At 42.2% G+C, this 19,666-nt stretch overlaps 1 protein-coding gene across 1 annotated transcript in view; it reads right to left on the reverse strand.

Annotated features, from left to right (window-relative positions):
- LOC311128107 (serine/threonine-protein kinase BRSK2-like) overlaps positions 1–19,666 on the reverse strand; it is a gene marked incomplete at both ends in the record, with an annotated part of 155,288 nt that overhangs the window by 45,480 nt on the left and 90,142 nt on the right. Inside the window, 4 exons of the mRNA XM_084160079.1 lie at positions 4,930–4,963; positions 11,667–11,783; positions 12,335–12,475; positions 15,102–15,187. Coding sequence (XP_084016205.1) covers positions 4,930–4,963; positions 11,667–11,783; positions 12,335–12,475; positions 15,102–15,187 — 378 coding nt within the window. The remainder of the gene's footprint in view (positions 1–4,929; positions 4,964–11,666; positions 11,784–12,334; positions 12,476–15,101; positions 15,188–19,666) is intronic.

Here is a 19,666-nt window from a genome sequence, read left to right on the forward strand (position 1 = left end):
TGCGTATGTTATCGTGTGTTTGTATGCATGTGTCTATGTTTGTGTTGCTTCACAGTGCCCGCTGTTCCATACAGTGTATTTTTATCTGTTTTTTAAATCTAATTTTACTATTGGCATTAGTTACTTGATGTGGAATAGAGTTCCATGTAGTCAGGGCTCTATGTAGTATTGTGCACCTCCCATAGTCTGTTCTGGACTTGGGGACTGTGAAGAGACCTCTGGTGGCATGTCTTGTGGGGTATGCATGGGTGTCTGAGCTGTGTGCCAGTAGTTCAAACAGACAGCTAGGTGCATTCAACATGTCAATACCTCTCACAAATACAAGTAGTGATGAAGTCAATCTCTCCTCCACTTTGAGCCAGGAGAGATTTACAAACATATTATTAATGTTAGCTCTCTTTGTACATCCAAGGGCCAGCCGTGCTGCCCTGTTCTGAGAAGATCCCTCTTTGTGGCACCTGACCAAACGACTGAACAGTAGTCCAGGTGAGACATAACTAGGGCCTGTAGGACCTGCCTTGTTGATAGTGTTGTTAAGAATGCAGAGCAGCACTTTATAATCTCCCCATCCTAGCTACTGTTGTATCAATATGTTTTGACCAACTTGCTCAATTTCCACATTATTCTTTTCAAGATTTAGTTGAGGTTTAGGATTTAGTGAATGATTTGTCCCAAATACAGTGCTTTTAATTTTTGAAATATTTAGGACTAACTTATTCCTTGCCACCCAAACTGAAACTAACTGCAGCTCTTTGTTAAGTGTTGCTTTCATTTCAGTCACTGTGGTAGCTCACGTGTATAGTGTTGAGTCATCTGCATACATAGACACACTGGCTTTACTCAAAGCCAGTGGCATGTCGTTAGTTAAGATTGAAAAAAGTAAGGGGCCTAGACAGATGCCCTGGGGAATTCCTGATTCTACCTGGATTTTGTTGGAAAGGCTTCCATTAACGAACACCCTCTGTGTTCTGTTAGACAGGTACATCTTTATCCACAATATAGCAGGGGGTGTGAAGCCATAACACATACGTTTTTCCAGCAACAGACTATGATCGATAATGTCAAAAGCCACACTGAAGTCTAACAAAACAGTCCCCACAACCTTTATTTCATAATTTTCTCTCAGCCAATCATCAGTAATTTGTGTAAGTACTGTGCTTGTTGAATGTCCTTCCCTATAAGCGTGCTGAAAGTCAATTTGTTTACAGTAAAATAGCATTGTATTTGGTCAAACACATTTTTTCCCTCAAGTTTACTAAGGGTTGATTGGACAGCTATTTGACACAGTTATGGGGGCTTTACTATTCTTAGGTAGGGGAATAACTTTTGCTTCCCTCCAGGCCTGAGGGCACACACTTTTTAGTAGGCTTAAATTGAAGATATGGCAAATAGGAGTGGCAATATTGTCCACCATTATCCTCAGTAATTTTCCATCCAAGTTGTCAGGCTTGTCATTGTTGATAGACAACAATAATTGTTTCACCTCTTCCGCACTCACTTTACGGAATTCAAAATTACAATAATTGTCTTTCATAATTTGGTCAGATATACTTGGATGTGTAGTGTCAGCATTTTTTTCTGGCATGTCATGCCTAAGTTTGCTAATCTTGCCAATGAAAAAATCATTAAAGTAGTTGGCAATATCAGTGGGTTTTGTGATGAATGAGCCATCTGATTCAATGAATGATGGAGTGGAGTTTGCCTTTTTGCCCAAAATTTCATTTAAGGTGCTCCAAAGCTTTTTACTATCATTCTTTATGTCATTTATCTTCGTCTCATAGTGTAGTTTCTTCTTTTTATTCAGTTTAGTCACATGATTTCTCAATTTGCAATACATTTGCCAATCGGTTGTACAGCCAGACCTATTTGCCGTCTCTTTTGCCTCATCCCTCTCAACCACACAATTTTTAAATTCCTCATCAATCCACAGGGATTTAACCGTTTTTACAACAGTTTTTACAGTCAATGGGTGCATGCTTATTAGTAACTGGGATAAGCAATTTCATAAATGTGTCAAGTGCAGCGTCTGGTTGCATGTGCCTTATTGTAAACAGAATGCATGTTTTGGAATTTTTGTATTCTGTACAGACTTCCTTCTTTTCACTCTGGCAAATAGGTCAGTATTGAGGAGTAACTACAATGTTGTTGATCTATCCTCAGTTTTCTCCTATCACAGCCATTAAACTCTGTAATTGTTTTAAAGTCACCATTGGCTTCATGGTGAAATCCCTGAGCGGTTTCCTTCCTCTCCGGCAACTGAGTTAGGAAGGTCGCCTGTTTCTTTGTAGTGACTGGGTGTATTGATACACCATCCAAAGTGTAATTAATAACTTTTTTGTGATGCATTGGAAAACCTCACTGGTCTTTGTGGTTGAATCTGTGTTAGAAATTCCCTGCTTGACTGTGGGACCTTACAGATAATTCTATGTGTGCGGTACAGAGATGAGGTAGTCTTTCAAAAATCATGTTAAATACTATTATTTTTCATGGAACTTATTATGTGACTTGTTAAGCTATTTTTTTAAACTCCTGAACATAATGAGGTATTGTGTGTAGGCCAGTGACACAAAATCAAAATGTAATACATTTTTAATTCAGGCTGTAACACAACAAAATGTGGAAAAGGTAAAGGGGTGTGAATACTTTCTGAAGGCACTGTAAGTAACCGACTCTATGACAGCTGGCATACAGCACAGTTTTTGTTTCAAGTTTAATTAGCATACACCGTCCAACGAAATGCTTACTTGCAGGATCCTTCTTGACAATGCAAGCACATATCCACCTGGCATACACCTGATTCACAGCTGCACTGCTTACAGTGAGGGAAAAAAGTATTTGATCCCTTGCTGATTTTGTATGTTTGCCCACTGACAAAGACATGATCAGTCTATAATTTTAATGGTAGGTTTATTTGAACACTGAGAGACAGAATAACAACAACAGAATCCAGAAAAACGCATGTCAAAAACATTACTTAGTAAAACCCTTGTTGGCAATCACAGAGGTCAGACGTTTCTTGTAGTTGGCCATCAGGTTTGCACACATCTCAGGAGGGATTTTGTCCCACTCCTCTTTGCAGATCTTCTCCAAGTCATTAAGGTTTCGAGGCTGACGTTTGGCAACTCGAACCTTCAGCTCCCTCCACAGATTTTCTATGAGATTAAGGTCTGGAGACTGGCTAGTCTTAATATGCTTCTACTTGAGCCACTCCTTTGTTGCCTTGGCCGTGTGTTTTGAGTCATTGTCATGCTGGAATACCCATCCATGACCCATTTTCAATGCCCTGGCTGAGGGAAGGAGCTTCTCACTCAAGATTTGACGGTACATGGCCCCGTCCATCATCCCTTTGATGCAGTGAAGTTGTCCTGTCCCCTTAGCAGAAAAACACCCCCAAAGCATAATGTTTCCACCTCCATGTTTGACAGTGGGGATGGTGTTCTTGGGGTCATAGGCAGCATTCCTCCTCCTCCAAACACGGCGAGTTGAGTTGATGCCAAAGAGCTCGATTTTGGTCTCATCTGACCACAACACTTTCACCCAGTTCTCCTCTGAATCATTCAAATGTTCATTGGCAAACTTCAGACGGCCATGTATATGTGCTTTCTTGAGCAGGGGGACCTTGCGGGCGCTGCAGGATTTCAGTCCTTCACGGCGTAATGTGTTACCAATTGTTTTCTTGGTGACTATGGTCCCAGCTGCCTTGAGATCATTGACAAGATCCTCCCGTGTAGTTCTGGGCTGATTCCTCACCGTTCTCATGATCATTGCAACTCCACGAGGTGAGATCTTGCATGGAGCCCCAGGCCGAGGGAGATTGACAGGTCTTTTGTGTTTCTTTCATTTGCGAATAATCGCACCAACTGTTGTCACCTTCTCACCAAGCTGCTTGGCGATGGTCTTGTAGCCCATTCCAGCCTTGTGTAGGTCTACAATCTTGTCCCTGACATCCTTGGAGAGCTCTTTGGTCTTGGCCATGGTGGAGAGTTTGGAATCTGATTGATTGATTGCTTCTGTGGACAGGTGTCTTTTATACAGGTAACAAGCTAAGATTAGGAGCACTCCCTTTAAGAGTGTGCTCCTAATCTCAGCTCGTTATCTGTATAAAATACACCTGGGAGCCAGAAATCTTTCTGATTGAGGGGGGTCAAATACTTATTTCCCTCATTAAAATGCATAATGACATGCGTTTATCTGGATTTTTTTGTTGTTATTCTGTCTCTCACTGTTTGTCAGTGGGCAAACGTACAAAATCAGCAGGGGATCAAATACTTTTTTCCCTCACTGTATATCAAACAACTTGTGATGACATAACACGTGGCTGTGTGGCATTGCCACTGCCTGAGGGGTGAAGAGCTGAGAGACGGTTCATGGTATACAGAGCTGAGAGTTGAGCTCTCTAAAGTGAATGGTTGGAGGGCATGTGGGCTTGTGCTGCAATGCCATTATGGGAGAGAGAGAGAGAGAGAGAGAGAGAGAGAGAGAGAGAGAGAGAGAGAGAGAGAGAGAGAGAGAGAGAGAGAGAGAGAGAGAGAGAGAGAGAGAGAGAGAGAGAGAGAGAGAGAGAGAGAGAGAGAGAGAGAGAGAGAGAGAGAGAGAGAGAGAGAGAGAGACAGAGAGACAGAGACAGAGAGAGAACGGAGAAAGAGAGAGAGGGAGAGAGAGAGAGAGAGAAGGAGAGAGACAGAGAGAGAGAGAGACAGAGAGAGAGAGAGAGACAGAGAGAGACAGAGAGAGAGAGAGAGACAGAGAGAGAGACAGAGAGAGAGAGAGAGAGAGAGACAGAGAGAGAGAGAGAGAGAGAGAGAGAGAGAGAGACAGAGAGAGAGAGAGAGAGAGAGAGAGAGAGAGAGAGAGAGAGAGAGAGAGAGAGAGAGAGAGAGAGAGAGAGAGAGAGAGAGAGAAAGAGAGGTGGAGAGAGAGTGCACTTACCCTTATGACCTCTGGGCAGGCATAGTGAGGAGATCTGTAAAGAGAGATGCGCACAACAGCTTTATACAAGGCAATGCACACACGCTGTGTTTTATACACAAACACACACCTAATAAAACACAGTTACCAGAACACACATTGCATAAACTCACAAACACATACCCATATACACACACTGTTCCGAAAGTAAGGAGAGTTAGCTTGAGGAATGTGTGACTGCTGCATATGTCGCCAATACAATGGCTTGCGAAAGTATTCACCCCCCTTGGCATTTTTCCTATTTTGTTGCCTTACAACCTGGAAAGATTTTTGGGGGGGTTGTATCATTTGATTCACACAACATGCCTACAATACAATTATTTTTTATTGTGAAACAAACAAGAAATAAGACAAAAAAACTGAAAACTTGAGCGTGCATAACTATTCACCTCCCCAAAGTCAATACTTTGTAGAGCCACCTTATGCAGCAATTACAGCTGCAAGTGTCTTGGGGTATGTCTCTATAAGCTTGGCATATCTAGCCACTTGGATTTTTTCCCATTCTTCAAGGCAAAACTGCTCCAGCTCCTTCAAAAAATATGTATTCACTAACTGTAAGTCGCTCTGGATAAGAGCGTCTGCTAAATGACTAAAATGTAAATGTAAGTTGGATGGGTTCCACTGGTGTACAGCAATCTTTAAGTCATACCACAGATTCTCAATTGGATTGAGGTCTGGGCTTTGACTAGGCCATTCCAAGACATTTCAATGTTTCCCCATAAACCACTCAAGTGTTGCTTTAGCAGTATGTTTGGTCATTGTCCTGCTGGAAGGTGAACCTCCGTCCCAATCTCAAATCTCTGGAAGACTGAAACAGGTTTCCCTCAAGAATTTCCCTGTATTTAGCGCCATCCATCATTCCTTCAATTCTGCCAGTCCCTGCCAGTGAAAAACATCCCCACAGCATGATGCTGCCACCACCATGCTTCACTGTGGGGATGGTGTTCTTGGGGTGATGAGAGGTGTTGGGTTTGCGCCTGACATAGCGTTTTCCTTGATGGCCAAAAAGCTCAAATTTAGTCTCATCTGACCAGAGTACCTTCTTCCATATGTTTGGGGAGTCTCCCACATACCTTTTGTCGAACACCAAACGTGTTTGCTTATTTTTTTCTTTCAGCAATGGCTTTTTTCTGGCCACTCTTCCGTAAAGCCCAGCTCTGTGGAGTGTACGACTTAAAGTGGTCCTATGGACAGATACTCCAATCTCCGCTGTGGAGCTTTGCAGCTCCTTCAGGGTTATCTTTGGTCTCTTTGTTGCCTCTCTGATTAATGCCCTCCTTGCCTGGTCCGTGAATTTTGGTTGGCGGCCCTCTCTTGGCAGGTTTGTTGTGGTGCCATATTCTTTCCATTTTGTAATAACGGATTTAATGGTGCTCTGTGGGATGTTCAAAGTTTCTGGTATTTTTTTATAACCCAACCCTGATCTGTACTTCTCCACAACTTTGTCCCTGACCTGTTTGGAGAGCTTCTTGGTCTTCATGGTGCCGCTTGCTTGGTGGTGCCCCTTGGTTAGTGGTGTTGCAGACTCTGGGGCCTTTCAGAACAGGTGTATATATACTGAGATCATGTGACAGATCATGTGACACTTAGATTGCGCACACAGGTGGACTTTATTTAACTAATTATGTGACTTCTGAATGTAATTGGCTGCACCAGATCTTATTTAGGGGCTTCATAGCAAAGGGGGTGAATACATATGCACGCACCACTTTTCCGTTCTTTATTTTTTAGAATTTTTTGAAACAAGTTATTTTTTTCATTAGACTTCACCAATTTGGAATATTTTGTGTATGTCCATTACATGAAATCCAAATAAAAATCAATTTAAATTACAGGTTGTAATGCAACAAAATAGGAAATATACATGTATCAGCTCTATTAGCACACACTTAAACAGATACAAAAACATCTCATGGAACAGCGGGGACTGTGAAGAGACACACACACAGGTACAGACACACACATAAGCACACAGGCGCTAGCACACGTACTCTACTCACACGTACATTGTCGTATTGTTGTATAATACATTTTGTGTTGTAGATATGTAGTGGTGTGATAATGTTATATGATGTACTGTTTTATCTTTTGCTTCATGTAATGTAAGTGACTTAATGTGTTTGGACCACAGGAAGAGTATCTGCTGCCCTAATAAATACAAATACAAATGCACTGTGATAAATTCAGAAACACAGTCAAGAAAATGGCACTCAGTATTTACTCAGCTACTGCACTAAATAGATTTTTGGATTTTCCCAAATGCGTCTCAGCCACTGTCTTGATTTACAAATGCCTACGATTTTATGTGCACACACTGTGCTGAGCACACATTGTGTAGAGGATGAACCAACACTCTACTGAACACAGAAACACAGTGAGTACAGAATTCTATACAGGACCTATGCACCTTGTTATAATGTAATTGTCATGCGACTACATAACTGTGGTTTGAACATACCCTGTGATTTGAACATACTTTACTATATATGTGCATTTCATTCTTAGTTAGTAGGAAGATCATTCATGAATAGGAAGATTACCTCATCCTTTAGAAGAGGTACGACAGCGGTGTGATTATTATCAACACATGTACTACTAACCCGCCTGTGTGTTTAACACTGGATTTACATGACTACCTCCGTAGACGGAGAAGTCCCGCTCCCTCCTTGTCTATTAGGTTTGAAAGCAGTGTGTGTAGTAAGTATCTGGTCTGTTTGTGTTGTGTGTACTGTGTTATTCATTAATAAAGATACAGTTCCTTTGACACACTGACAGAATGTTGCCGTGCATCTGTCTTCTTCTCAACGCAACACACACGCAAGGACACACACACACACACACACACGTACATTCTGTAAACACAAGCTTCCTGATTGACAGAGTGAAATTGAATTATGGTAATGTATGCAAAACCAGTCAATTTGCCCTAGTCAAACAGAGCAATGTCAGAGCATGCAAACCTTAAAATAATTATAAACGCACACTTTTTTTTATCACATTGTTTAGAGCAACTTGTCCTTAGCTGTCTCTAAACGATATTTAATGTTGAATGTTTTTTACATTAGGTACGTCAAATGAAAGATTCCTCAATTTGTCCTTCATGGAAAGTACAGTAATTTTATCTGATAAAGATTATATTTCATAATATGTTTATGAACGTCGGTCAGAGGGCAAGGGAGAGAAGAATCTATTACTCTGTGAGAGTGATATTATACCTCTATGAAGCAAGGATAAAAGTTTAGATTTTTCCATTGTCATCATGTCACCTTTTAGGTATGCAATCTTTATTTATATATTCAACAAATGATATACTGTACCGGTAACTGCCAAAATAATAGTAACACTTGAGCAAATGAGGGATACAAAGTATATAATAATTAACTAATAATAATTTGGTGGGTGCTTATATTTGTCCTATTTTACACATGTACAAGTGTGTATTATACATATAAATTAGTTTTTTTGCATATCCCAACTCCCCCTGAGACACCCTCAGAGTGTAGTCTCGAAGATCCAACCCTAGGCAACACGGTGACTAGGGTCTGGTTTCAATGATGGACTATTTTGGCATAGAGGAACTACGTCACTGCCTACGTCGATTTCATTCAAGCGGATAAAGTAGTGGCATATGGCAGTGACGTAGTACCTTTATGCCAAAAGAGTCCATAATTGAAACTCGACCCTACTCACTGTGTTGCTTAGGGTCTGGTTTTTGAAACTTTTCGGAGAGTGGGGTCATGGCCAGGGTCAGCTATTATCAGCAGCGACCCTGGAGCAATTAAGGCTAAGTGCCTTGCTCAAGGGCACATCAACAGCCTTTTACCTTGTCCACTCGGGAATCAAACTAGCGACAGTTCAGTTACTGGCTCTAACCGCTAGGCTACCTGCCACCCACAAATGAGTGCCGGGAGCAAGGATTGAACCCACGGTCTATGGAGCAGGAGCTCGCTGCTTAGACCACCGCGCCATCCGTCCATTGAAAGCAGGTGCTTTATTGAAAGTAGGGCACGAGTGGTCACTGAATGGTTTGATGAGCATGAAAACGATGTAAACCATATGCCATATGGACGTCTCAGTCACCAGATCTCAACCCAATTAAACGCTTATGGGAGATTCTGGAGCGGCGCCTGATAGAGCGTTTTCCAAAACCATCTACAAAATATCAAATGATGGAATTTGTCGTGGAAGAATGACATCACATCCCTCCAATAGAGTTCCTAGACACTTGAAGAATCTATGCCAAGGTGCATTGAAGTTCTGGCTGGTGGTGGCCCAATGCCCTATTAAGACACTATTGTTGGCGTTTGCTGTATTTTGGCAGGTACCTGTATATTACAGTGATTCGAGAGTAAAGTTCCAATACTACCCTTGCATGTGGACCCATGTGACCCTGAAAAGAAAACCTGCATGAGTCACTATGACAACAGGGCACAGGAAACAAAAAAGGCACAATTATACAACCACAAATAGGTCCTTAAGGTCAGGGATATGACTTGGCCATCGCCTGAATTCAGTGTCTTTGAAAAGGACACATTGGAACACAAAATCACACAGTGTCCAACGTGCTTGTCAGACGCATGACTTTGCCCGAGAAAACAAAGCAGACATGTTTTTTTTACTGTTTTTTGGCTGTTTATTTGTGTTGAGTCGTGGCCTAGTTGTGTTTGTGTGTATGAAATGGGGACAAAGAGCAAAGCCCTCGACAGCGTTCACCTGGGTTAGCACGTTAGCCTGTCATGCCAACTTCCTGCTCATATCTCCTCTGTCACATTGTGCTAGGCCACACTGTCTTTCTTCCAGATGATGATGGACAGAGATTTAGCATTGCTACATCGCTAATCTGTAAAGATGCAGGGTAGGCTATACTGGCCCTGGTTATCTGGGCTGAAGATCTTACTGACCACGCACACACACACAAGTGGACACACACATACGCAGGTGCAAACACACACAAGCATGCTCTTATACACACACATGGCTTTAGGACTGTGTAGGGATTGGACACACGCACACACACACTAGGGGTGCGCGGGTCAGCTGTTTGTTCACCCACACCCGCCCACAATTGCTAATAACCCATCCACAACCACCCGTCTATATGTAATAAAGTGACAATCTGAAACCCGCACCCGACCCTAACCCGCTAATATAGAAAATGCGCTGTAGGGTACAGTCTGTGAAAATGACCCAACATGTTTCTGATAACATTTCAGTTCGGCATGGATGCATATTTTATGTGGATGAAATACTATCAGCTTTCATAATGCAAATTACATTTTTTTTAAAAACATTTTTAGTCATTTAGCAGACGCTCTTATCCAGAGTGACTTACAGTTAGTGCATACATCATTTTTTTTCATACCCCCTGTGGGATTCGAACCCACAACCCTAGCGTTGCAAACGCCATGCTCTATCAACTGAGCTACATCCCTGCCGGCCATTCCCTCCCCTACCCTGGACGAATTGCGCGCCACCCCATGGGTCTCCCGGTCACGGCCGGCTACGACAGAGCCTGGATTCGAACCAGGATCTCTAGTGGCACAGCTAGCACTGCGATGCAGTGCCTTAGACCACTGCGCCACCTCTACAGACAGTAGGCTATCTACAGCGCATTCGGAAAGTAGGGTATGACGCTACAAGCTTGGCACACCTGTATTTGGGGAGTTTCTCCCATTCTTCTCTGCAGATCCTCTCAAGCTCTGTCAGGTTGGATGTGGAGCATTGCTGCACAGGTATTTTCAGGTCTCTCCAGAGATGTTCGATCGGGTTCAAGTCCGGGCTCTGGCTGGGCCACTCAAGGACATTATTTGTGGAGTGTTGCAGAGATGGTTGTCCTTCTAGAAGGTTCTCCCATCTCCACAGAGTGACCATCGGGTTCTTGGTCACCTCCCTGACCAAGGCCCTTCTCCCCCGATTGCTCAGTTTGGCCGGGCGGCCAGCTCTAGGAAGAGTCTTGGTGGTTCCAAACTTCTTCCATTTAAGAATGATGAAGGCCACTGTGTTCTTGGGGACCTTCAATGCTGCAGAAATGTTTTGGTACCCTTCCCCAGATCTGTGCCTCGACACAATCCTGTCTCGGAGCTCTATGGACAATTCCTTTGACCTCATGGCTTGGTTTTTGCTCTGACATGCACTGTGGGACCTTATATAGACAGGTGTGTGCCTTTCCAAATCAATTCAATTTACCACAGGTGGACTCCAATCAAGTTGTAGAAACATCTCAAGGATGATCAATGGAAACAGGATGCACCTGAGCTCAATTTCGATTCTCATTGCAAAGAGTCTGAATACTTATGTAAATAAGGTATTTCTTTAAACATTTCTACAAACCAGTTTTCGCTTTGTCATTATGGGGTATTGTGTGTAGATTGCTAAGGATTATTATTTTTTAAATCCATTTTAGAATAAGGCTGTAACGTAACAAAATGTGGAAAAAGTCAAGGGGTCTGAATACTTCCGAAGGCACTGTAACTGCGCATTCGCATCCTCTCAAGCCGCTGAAAAAAAGAAGAAATATTTCTCCACTCCTGTTCACGAGTCAAAATGTTGCCCTTCATTCACACAATATTTAATGACCCGCGGGTTATGAGTCAACCCGCGCATCACTAGCACATATGCACGCACGCGCGCACACACACACACACACCATACAAATGTACCACACACATACACCACACACACACACACATTTGACTCACCCGCAGCTGGTCTCCAGCAGACTATCCCCGACCTGCAGAGACGCCATGCCAAAGTCTGCTATCCTAATGTTGTTCTTTTCATCTAACAACAGGTTTTCTGGCTTCAGATCTCTGTGACTATGGAGAGGAGAAGGGAGAGAGGGAGGGAGGGAGGGAGGGAGGGAGGGAGGGAGGGACGGAGGGAGGGAGGAGGGGGAGATGGAGAGGGAGAGAAGGAAAAGGTGACGAAGAGGGAAAGAGAGAGAAAAATATAATTTACCCAAGTACCAAGCAAAGGTCAAAACAAGAAAACCTGACAATCCTACATGACTGGAATTATGCATTTCCCAGGAATGTTGTCCAGGAAATTTCCAGAAAAATATACACAATGTACTATCATTTCCTTTGATCAGACGCTAATGTTTCCACTTTCCAAGAGCCCAGTGTCAGGAGCAGGCCTCTAACATGTCCTCTCTCTCTCTCGCTCTGATAGGGTCAGTGTTCCTCTCACAGATAAAAGTGAAATGACAGACCAGACACTATCTCAGAAAGTAGGACTGAGCTTTTACTTCTGCTTGATCCTTAGGGTCTAGGCATGGATACTGTATAAGCACTTTGTGACAACTGCTGATGTAAAAATGACTTTTATCAATATATTTGATTGATTGATTGACTGATTGATGACTCACCATATGGAGTGACTGTGGCAGAAGTCCAGAGCTGAGATTATCTGTCTGAAGAACTTCCTGGCCTCCTTGGGCGTTAACCGTCCCTTCTTGACCAGGTAGTCAAACAGCTCTCCCCCTGACACGTGCTCTAGCACCAGATACCTGGGGAGGGAGGGAACCACACACGTTAGATACACAGTCTAGAGCTTTATATATCAAATTATATATACTACTGGTCAAACGTTTTACAACACCTACTCATTCCAGGATTTTTCTTTATTTTTACTATTTTCTACATTGTAGAATAATAGTGAAGACATCAAAACTATGAAATAACACATATGGAATCATGTAGTAACCAAAAAAGTGTTAAACAAATCATAATAGCCACCCTTTGCCTTGATGACAGCGTTGCACACTCTTGGCATTCTCTCAACCAGCTTCATGAGGTAGTTACCTGGAATGCATTTCAATTAACAGGTGTGCCTTCTTAAAAGTTAATTTGTGGAATTTCTTTCCTTCTTAATGCGTTTGAGCCAATCAGTTGTGTTGTGACAAGGTAGGAGGGTATACAGAAGATAGCCCTATTTGGTAAAGGACCAAGTCCATTTTATGACAATAACAGCTCACATAAGCAAAGAGAAACAACAGTCCATCATTACTTTAAGACATGAATGTCAGTCAATACGGAACATTTCAAGAACTTTGAAAGTTTCTTCAAGTGCAGTCGCAAAAACCATCAACCGCTATGATGAAACTGGCTCTCATGAGGACAGCCACAGGAATGGAAGACACAGAGTTACCTCTGCTGCAGAGGATAAGTTCATTAGAGTTACCAGCCTCAGCAATTGCAGCACAAATAAATGCTTCACAGAGTTCAAGTAACAGACACGTCAACATCAACTGTTCAGAGGGGACTGTGTGAATCAGGCCTTCATGGTCGAATTGCTGCAAAGAAACCACTACTAAAGGACACCAATAAGAAGAAGAGACTTGCTTGGGCCAAGAAACACGAGCAATGAACATCAGACCAGTGGAAATCTGTCCTTTGGTCTGAAGTCCAAATTGGAGATTTTTGGTTCTAACCGCCGTGTCTTTGTGAGACGCGGTGTGGGTGAACGGATGATCTCCGCATGTATATTATCCACCGTAAAGCATGGAGGAGGAGGTGTTATGGTGCGGGGTTGCTTTGCTGGTGACACTGTCTGTAGTTTATTTAGAATTCACACTTAACCAGCATGGCTACCACAACATTCTGCAGCAAAACGCCATCCCATCTGGTTTGTGCTAAGTGGGACTATCATTTGTTTTTCAACAGGATAATGACCCAACACACCTCCAGGCTGTGTAAGGGCTATTTGACCAAGAAGGAGAGTGATGGAGTGCTGCATCAGATGACCTGGCCTCTACAATCCCCTGACCTCACCCAAATTGAGATGGTTTGGGATGAGTCGGACCGCAGAGTGAAGGAAAAGCAACAAGTGCTCAGCATATGTGGGAACTCCTTCAAGACTGTTGGAAAAGTATTCCAGGTGAAGCTGGTTGAGAGAATGCCAAGAGTGTGCAAAGCTGTCATCAAGGCAAAGGGTGGCTATTGGAAGAATCTCAAATATTAAATATATTTTATTTGTTTACCACTTTTTTGGTTACTACATTATTCCATATGTGTTATTTCATAGTTTTGATGTCTTCACTATTATTCTACAATGTAGAAAATAGTAAAAATAAAGAAAACCCTTGAATGAGTAGGTGTTCTAAAACTTTTGACCAGTAGTGTACATTATATCATAACTCTATAGATATGTATCTCTGGTTAGGTACTACAGAGATAGTCTACAAGATCCAGGACTGCTTGTAGTGAAAGGCAAAAACCAGCTAGCCTCAAGCTTGCACACGCTCACCACACAATTACATTACATTGACATTTTTGTCATTTAATGAGGCACCCAATCATTAATTAATGTTGATCCAGAAACCACTGCTTTTAGTGCACCCTCAAGTGTTAATATGTAATTCAAACATTTGGAGTAATGGTCTTCTATCCATAGAAGTTCCTCTACTCTATAGTTGTATCTACAGCGGTTGCTACTGTGAGAGTATATGTGGTAACTCTTGTGATATTATCTGCGGTAGCTACTGTGCTGTATCTGTGAGAAAGCACTGAAGACACACTGTGGTATCCCTACTGTAGCAGGATACTCCACATTCCCACAACCACCCTCTCTCCCACCCATACCACTTCCTGATTTATTAGCAGATTAAGGGATCTGCTCAAGCGTTCACCTGTCAACGCTAGTTAAATTAGGAACACATTCACACATGATTTGTGAGTGGGAAAACGTATCCGAGGCAAACACTTTGAGTCCGTGTCGGCGATTCGTCTGTGTCATCGGAATATTAGGAAAATAAATTCCCACGCCAGTCGTCGCTGGCGCCTTTAACAATTATTGAATAGTGCATTAAGCAGAGCCATTGGAGCAGGGCCACATGAGAGATTAATACATAGGATAACATATGGATCTACATTAAACCTACAGGATTCCGAATAAACTGAGGGACCCAATGAAACATTACATGCCAGTGTGAAAATAGCCTTGGAAAATACGTTTCTCAAGTGATTTTCAACTTGTATTTCTTGTTTGCTCAAGTGATTTTCAACTTGCCTTGCTTGTTTGCTAACATGTTGCTATGCACTGGTGCTTCTCCAAATATGCAATTTAACAGTTTAAGGGAAGCACATTTGTTACAGCGCTTCAGTGAACCAAATAGTTTTGGACAGGATACTCACAAATATTTCTTGTTTTCGTAGACGTCGTGCAACTTTAAAACGTGAGGGTGCTCTATGAGCTTCAGAATGGCTATCTCTCGCTCCACCTGCAGAAAGAGAAAAAAAGAGAGAAAAAAGAGGTGAAATAAAAAATATTAGTGTGTGATTCAAAGTACTTAAGGATTACTTTAATAAATAAATAAATAACTGCATTCCTCCTAGATGGCGCTATGGACGTACTGTAAGTACTGACCATCCATGAGGTCTTTAACATAGAGCCCTCATTGGAGCCCACTCAAAAAAAACGATTTGCAGACAGAAAGCGAGAGCACAGAGGAATGGAAAGGGAGAATGCATTGGAGAAAAATAAAGAACGAGACAGAGAGAAGCGGTGGGAATAAAAGACGGACTGGCAGTGCCAGAGCCCATGTCTAGCCTGGCAGCTTGGGTCCATGCCAGGGCCTGCGGGAACAGCGACATGCCTCCCACTTGTTAAGGTCCTGCTCCTGCCACAGCACAACCACACACCAGCTAATTTAACTCATTAATCACACACTGATATCTGATATCTCTCTATCGTAATACACCACAATACAGGAGGTAGGGGGGACATTTCAACTAGCTGTTTTCACACTCTGAAATGTGTGTGTGTGCGTGTGTGTGGCCCTAAACCATAACGGCACTGCGTACAGAACCTCAGCACCTGATAATGTGGTAACATTTTGGGCTAAACTTGAGGTAGGTTTATTTATGTGATAGAAAGCTACAATACATATGTTCCTTGCATAGAACATTGGGTTATTTTGGCCACACACCATATGACTCACAAATACTGTGTTGTGTGTACAGCTACTACAGACATTTGTGTCATGTTCTTTCACAAACAGTATGCCTACATAGTCACAGAAGAGAAACATTATGACAAGACACATTAGTGACCAATAATAAAAATGTAAACTGCATTTTCCTAGCCTCTATACATCCAGACAAAACAGCTACTGTTTGTGTATCATCTGTGTCATGAACAGTTAGCCTGTACTGACATCATCATGAATGTTGTGTGGCACCCTCCATTTTGTGTGATACCGTCAAACTCAATAAAGCTTCAGGATTCAAACCACTGTTACACTTCCTGCTTTGAGATATCACATTACAGGGATAATGGCAGCTCAATGGGGAGTACACTTTATGCTTATAAGGACATTTGCTAACCATTAAATAAGTTAAACAGTACATGTTAATATACTGCAGTAGCTTCAGTATTTCCAAATCTACCTACAAATGCCTAGTGCAAACCTCAGGAGGATAGACATACACACATGCACACACACACACACACACACACACACACACACACACACACACACACACACACACACACAGCCCAACCCCCCCTCCCCACCAACAGCACCTCCAGTCCAGAGTGCTGAGTTGGATTTACAGAATGCTGGCAGTATAAATGCCAGCTCAGTGACAACATGAGGGATGAAGCTGTTCAGCTGGCTACTGTTTCTCTCAACAAGTCTCACTCTAATTGCTTCATTGCTTCAAGAAAAAGGTAGCATAAACCATAAATACAGAAAAGATTCACAATGTATTCACAATTCCCTACACAGGTCAGCATTTACAGTACAGTAGAGATTGCTTACTTACTTACTTACTTACTTTATTGTCCCCATGGGGAAATTTTGTTGCAGTGTCATGTACACATTTAAAGTGGCGTTAAATACAAAACAAGATTGACAATACAACTTTCAATAACAGTCACGCACCAATAAAAGTAAGAAATAATAAATAAAACATTTAAAACATTTAAAACAAAGACTAGCCTGCTGGCCTTACGGGGTCAATGGGAACATTTGCCCGAGCTATTTAAGAGGGATATCACACCTGGCACAAATGATTGTCTCGTTCTATTTTTCCTGCTGAGGGGTGCCCTATACCTACGCCCAGAGGGGAGTAATTCAAAGTCCAGGTACATGTGCATCTACATCTACAGAATATTTAGCTGGGTTTGGCAAATAACTGGTATTTCATTTTCATATTGAAAAGCTGGTGCCATCCGTTCCCTCTTCAAATGTCAATAAAGAACACATGAAGTCATCAGTACTGAATTTAATAAGTGTTATTAATCAGTAACCAGTGGAGTGGTATTAGTGGGAATACCTGCTCCAGCTAATCAAACTAATCCTGTGTTAATACTGTACTGAATGTCCTATTGACTGAGCTTCACATTGGCTGATCATTAGTGCTGTTCCTGCACTATTAGGCTATGATGTTGGAACACGCAAAGGTTATCTGATACGTTAGTGTAGCAGAGGTGGTTCAGTGAACTACACAATCGTGTGATCATTAACCTTGTCGGAGACCTGGAGACTTGTGTTAGCTCCCAGAGTTGGGATTTAGCTCAATGGGCTAACAAAGTCTTAATGTTTGGAGGCATTGGGTTCAACACCCAGTAGGTCATACTAGCCTAGCATCCGAACGTATGAGAGTTGCTTGAGAGTTTGTACAACATCTGGATGCACAGAGAGGACTAAACATTGCTGGCAATTGCACCATGACCAATGGCATCTGGACCCAGTGAGCCAATTAGCTAGCGTGGAATCATGGTGTGCGTGCATGATTCTAAAGTTGGGTTCTATGCAGATTTGGTGGCACACATACACACAGAGTAATACACAATGTCTTGTAATGGCCCATGGGTCCCAACTGTCTTAGGTCAGCTTTGAGCTGCTGCAAGGTGATGTGTCCCAATGTAGTCCTTGAGTGCTATTTCCCTTAAGTGCCCCATTGTACTGAAATCCTGAAATCCTCAAGTGTTCCATTGTTCTCCCCAAGGTGTATGTTTATCTTCCTCTGATACCTTGCAGTAGGTCTCTCCTGTACTCTGTTTACATACACTACTGGTCAAAACTTTTAGAACACCTACTCATTCAAGGGTTTTTCTTTATTTTTACTATTTCCTACATTGTAGAATAATAGTGAAGACATCACAACTATGAAATAACACATATGGAATCATGTAGTAACCAAAAAAGTGTTAAACAAATCAAAATATATTTTATATTTGAGATTCTTCAAATAGCCACCCTTTGCCTTGATGACAGCTTTGCACACTCTTGGCATTCTCTCAACCAGCTTCATGAGGTAGTCACCTGGAATGCATTTCAATTAACAGGTGTGCCTTCTTAAAAGTTAATTTGTGGAATTTCTTTCCTTCTTAATGCGTTTGAGCCAATCGGTTGTGTTGTGACAAGGTAGGGGGGTATACAGAAGATAGCCCTATTTGGTAAAAGACCAAGTCCATATTATGGCAAGAACAACTCAAATAAGCAAAGAGAAACGACAGTCCATCATTACTTTAAGACATGAAGGTCAGTCAATACGGAACATTTCAAGAACTTTGAAAGTTTCTTCAAGTGCAGTCGCAAAAACCATCAAGCGCTATGATGAAACTGGCTCTCATGAGGACCGCCACAGGAATGGAAGACCCAGAGTTACCTCTGCTGCAGAGGATACGTTCATTAGAGTTACCAGCCTCAGAAATTGAAGCCCAAATAAATGCTTCAGAGTTCAAGTAACAGACACATCTCAACATCAACTGTTCAGAGGAGACTGTGTGAATCAGGCCTTCATGGTCGAATTGCTGCAAAGAAAACACTACTAAAGGACGCCAATAATAAGAAGAGACTTGCTTGGGCCAAGAAACACGAGCAATGGACATTAGACAGGTGGAAATGTGTCCTTTGGTCTGGAGTCCAAATTTGAGATTTTTGGTTCCAACCGCTGTGTCTTTTTGAAAAGCGGTGTGGGTGAACGGATGATCTCCGCATGTGTATTTCCCACCATAAAGCATGGAGGAGGAGGTGTGATGGTGTGGGGGTGCTTTGCTGGTGACACTGTCTGTGATTTATTTAGAATTCAAGGCACACTTAACCAGCATGGCTACCACAGCATTCTGCAGCGATATGAGAGATATCATTTGTTTTTCAACAGGACAATGACCAAACACACCTCCAGGCTGTGTAAAGGCTATTTTACCAAGAAGAAGGAGAGTGATGGTGCTGCATCAGATGACCTGGCCTCCACAATCCCCCGACCTCAACCAAATTGAGATGGTTTGGGATGAGTCGGACCGCAGAGTGAAGGAAAAGCAGCCAACAAGTGCTCAGCATATGTGGAAACTCCTTCAAGACTGTTGGAAAAGCATTCCTGGTGAAGCTGGTTGAGAGAATGCCAAGAGTGTGCAAAGCTGTCATCAAGGCAAAGGGTTGCTATTCGAAGAATCTCAAATATAAAATATATTTTGATTTGTTTAACAATTGTTTGGTTACTACATTATTCCATATGTGTTATTTCATAGTTTTGATGTCTTCACAATTATTCTACAATGTAGAAAATAGTAAAAATAAAGAAAAACCCTTGAATGAGTAGATGTTCTACAACTTTTGACCGGTAGTGTACCTACTTTACCATTCCTACTGCCAGCGTGCCATACCTCTACCCACATACCAACAAAGGGGCACTGACACACCCACAGGGAAAAGGGGGAAAGGGTAGAGGGGTGAGAGAAAGACGAGAGG

Source organism: Coregonus lavaretus (genome assembly GCF_964263955.1).
Source record: "Coregonus lavaretus genome assembly, chromosome: 4".
Lineage (NCBI taxonomy): Eukaryota > Metazoa > Chordata > Actinopteri > Salmoniformes > Salmonidae > Coregonus > Coregonus lavaretus.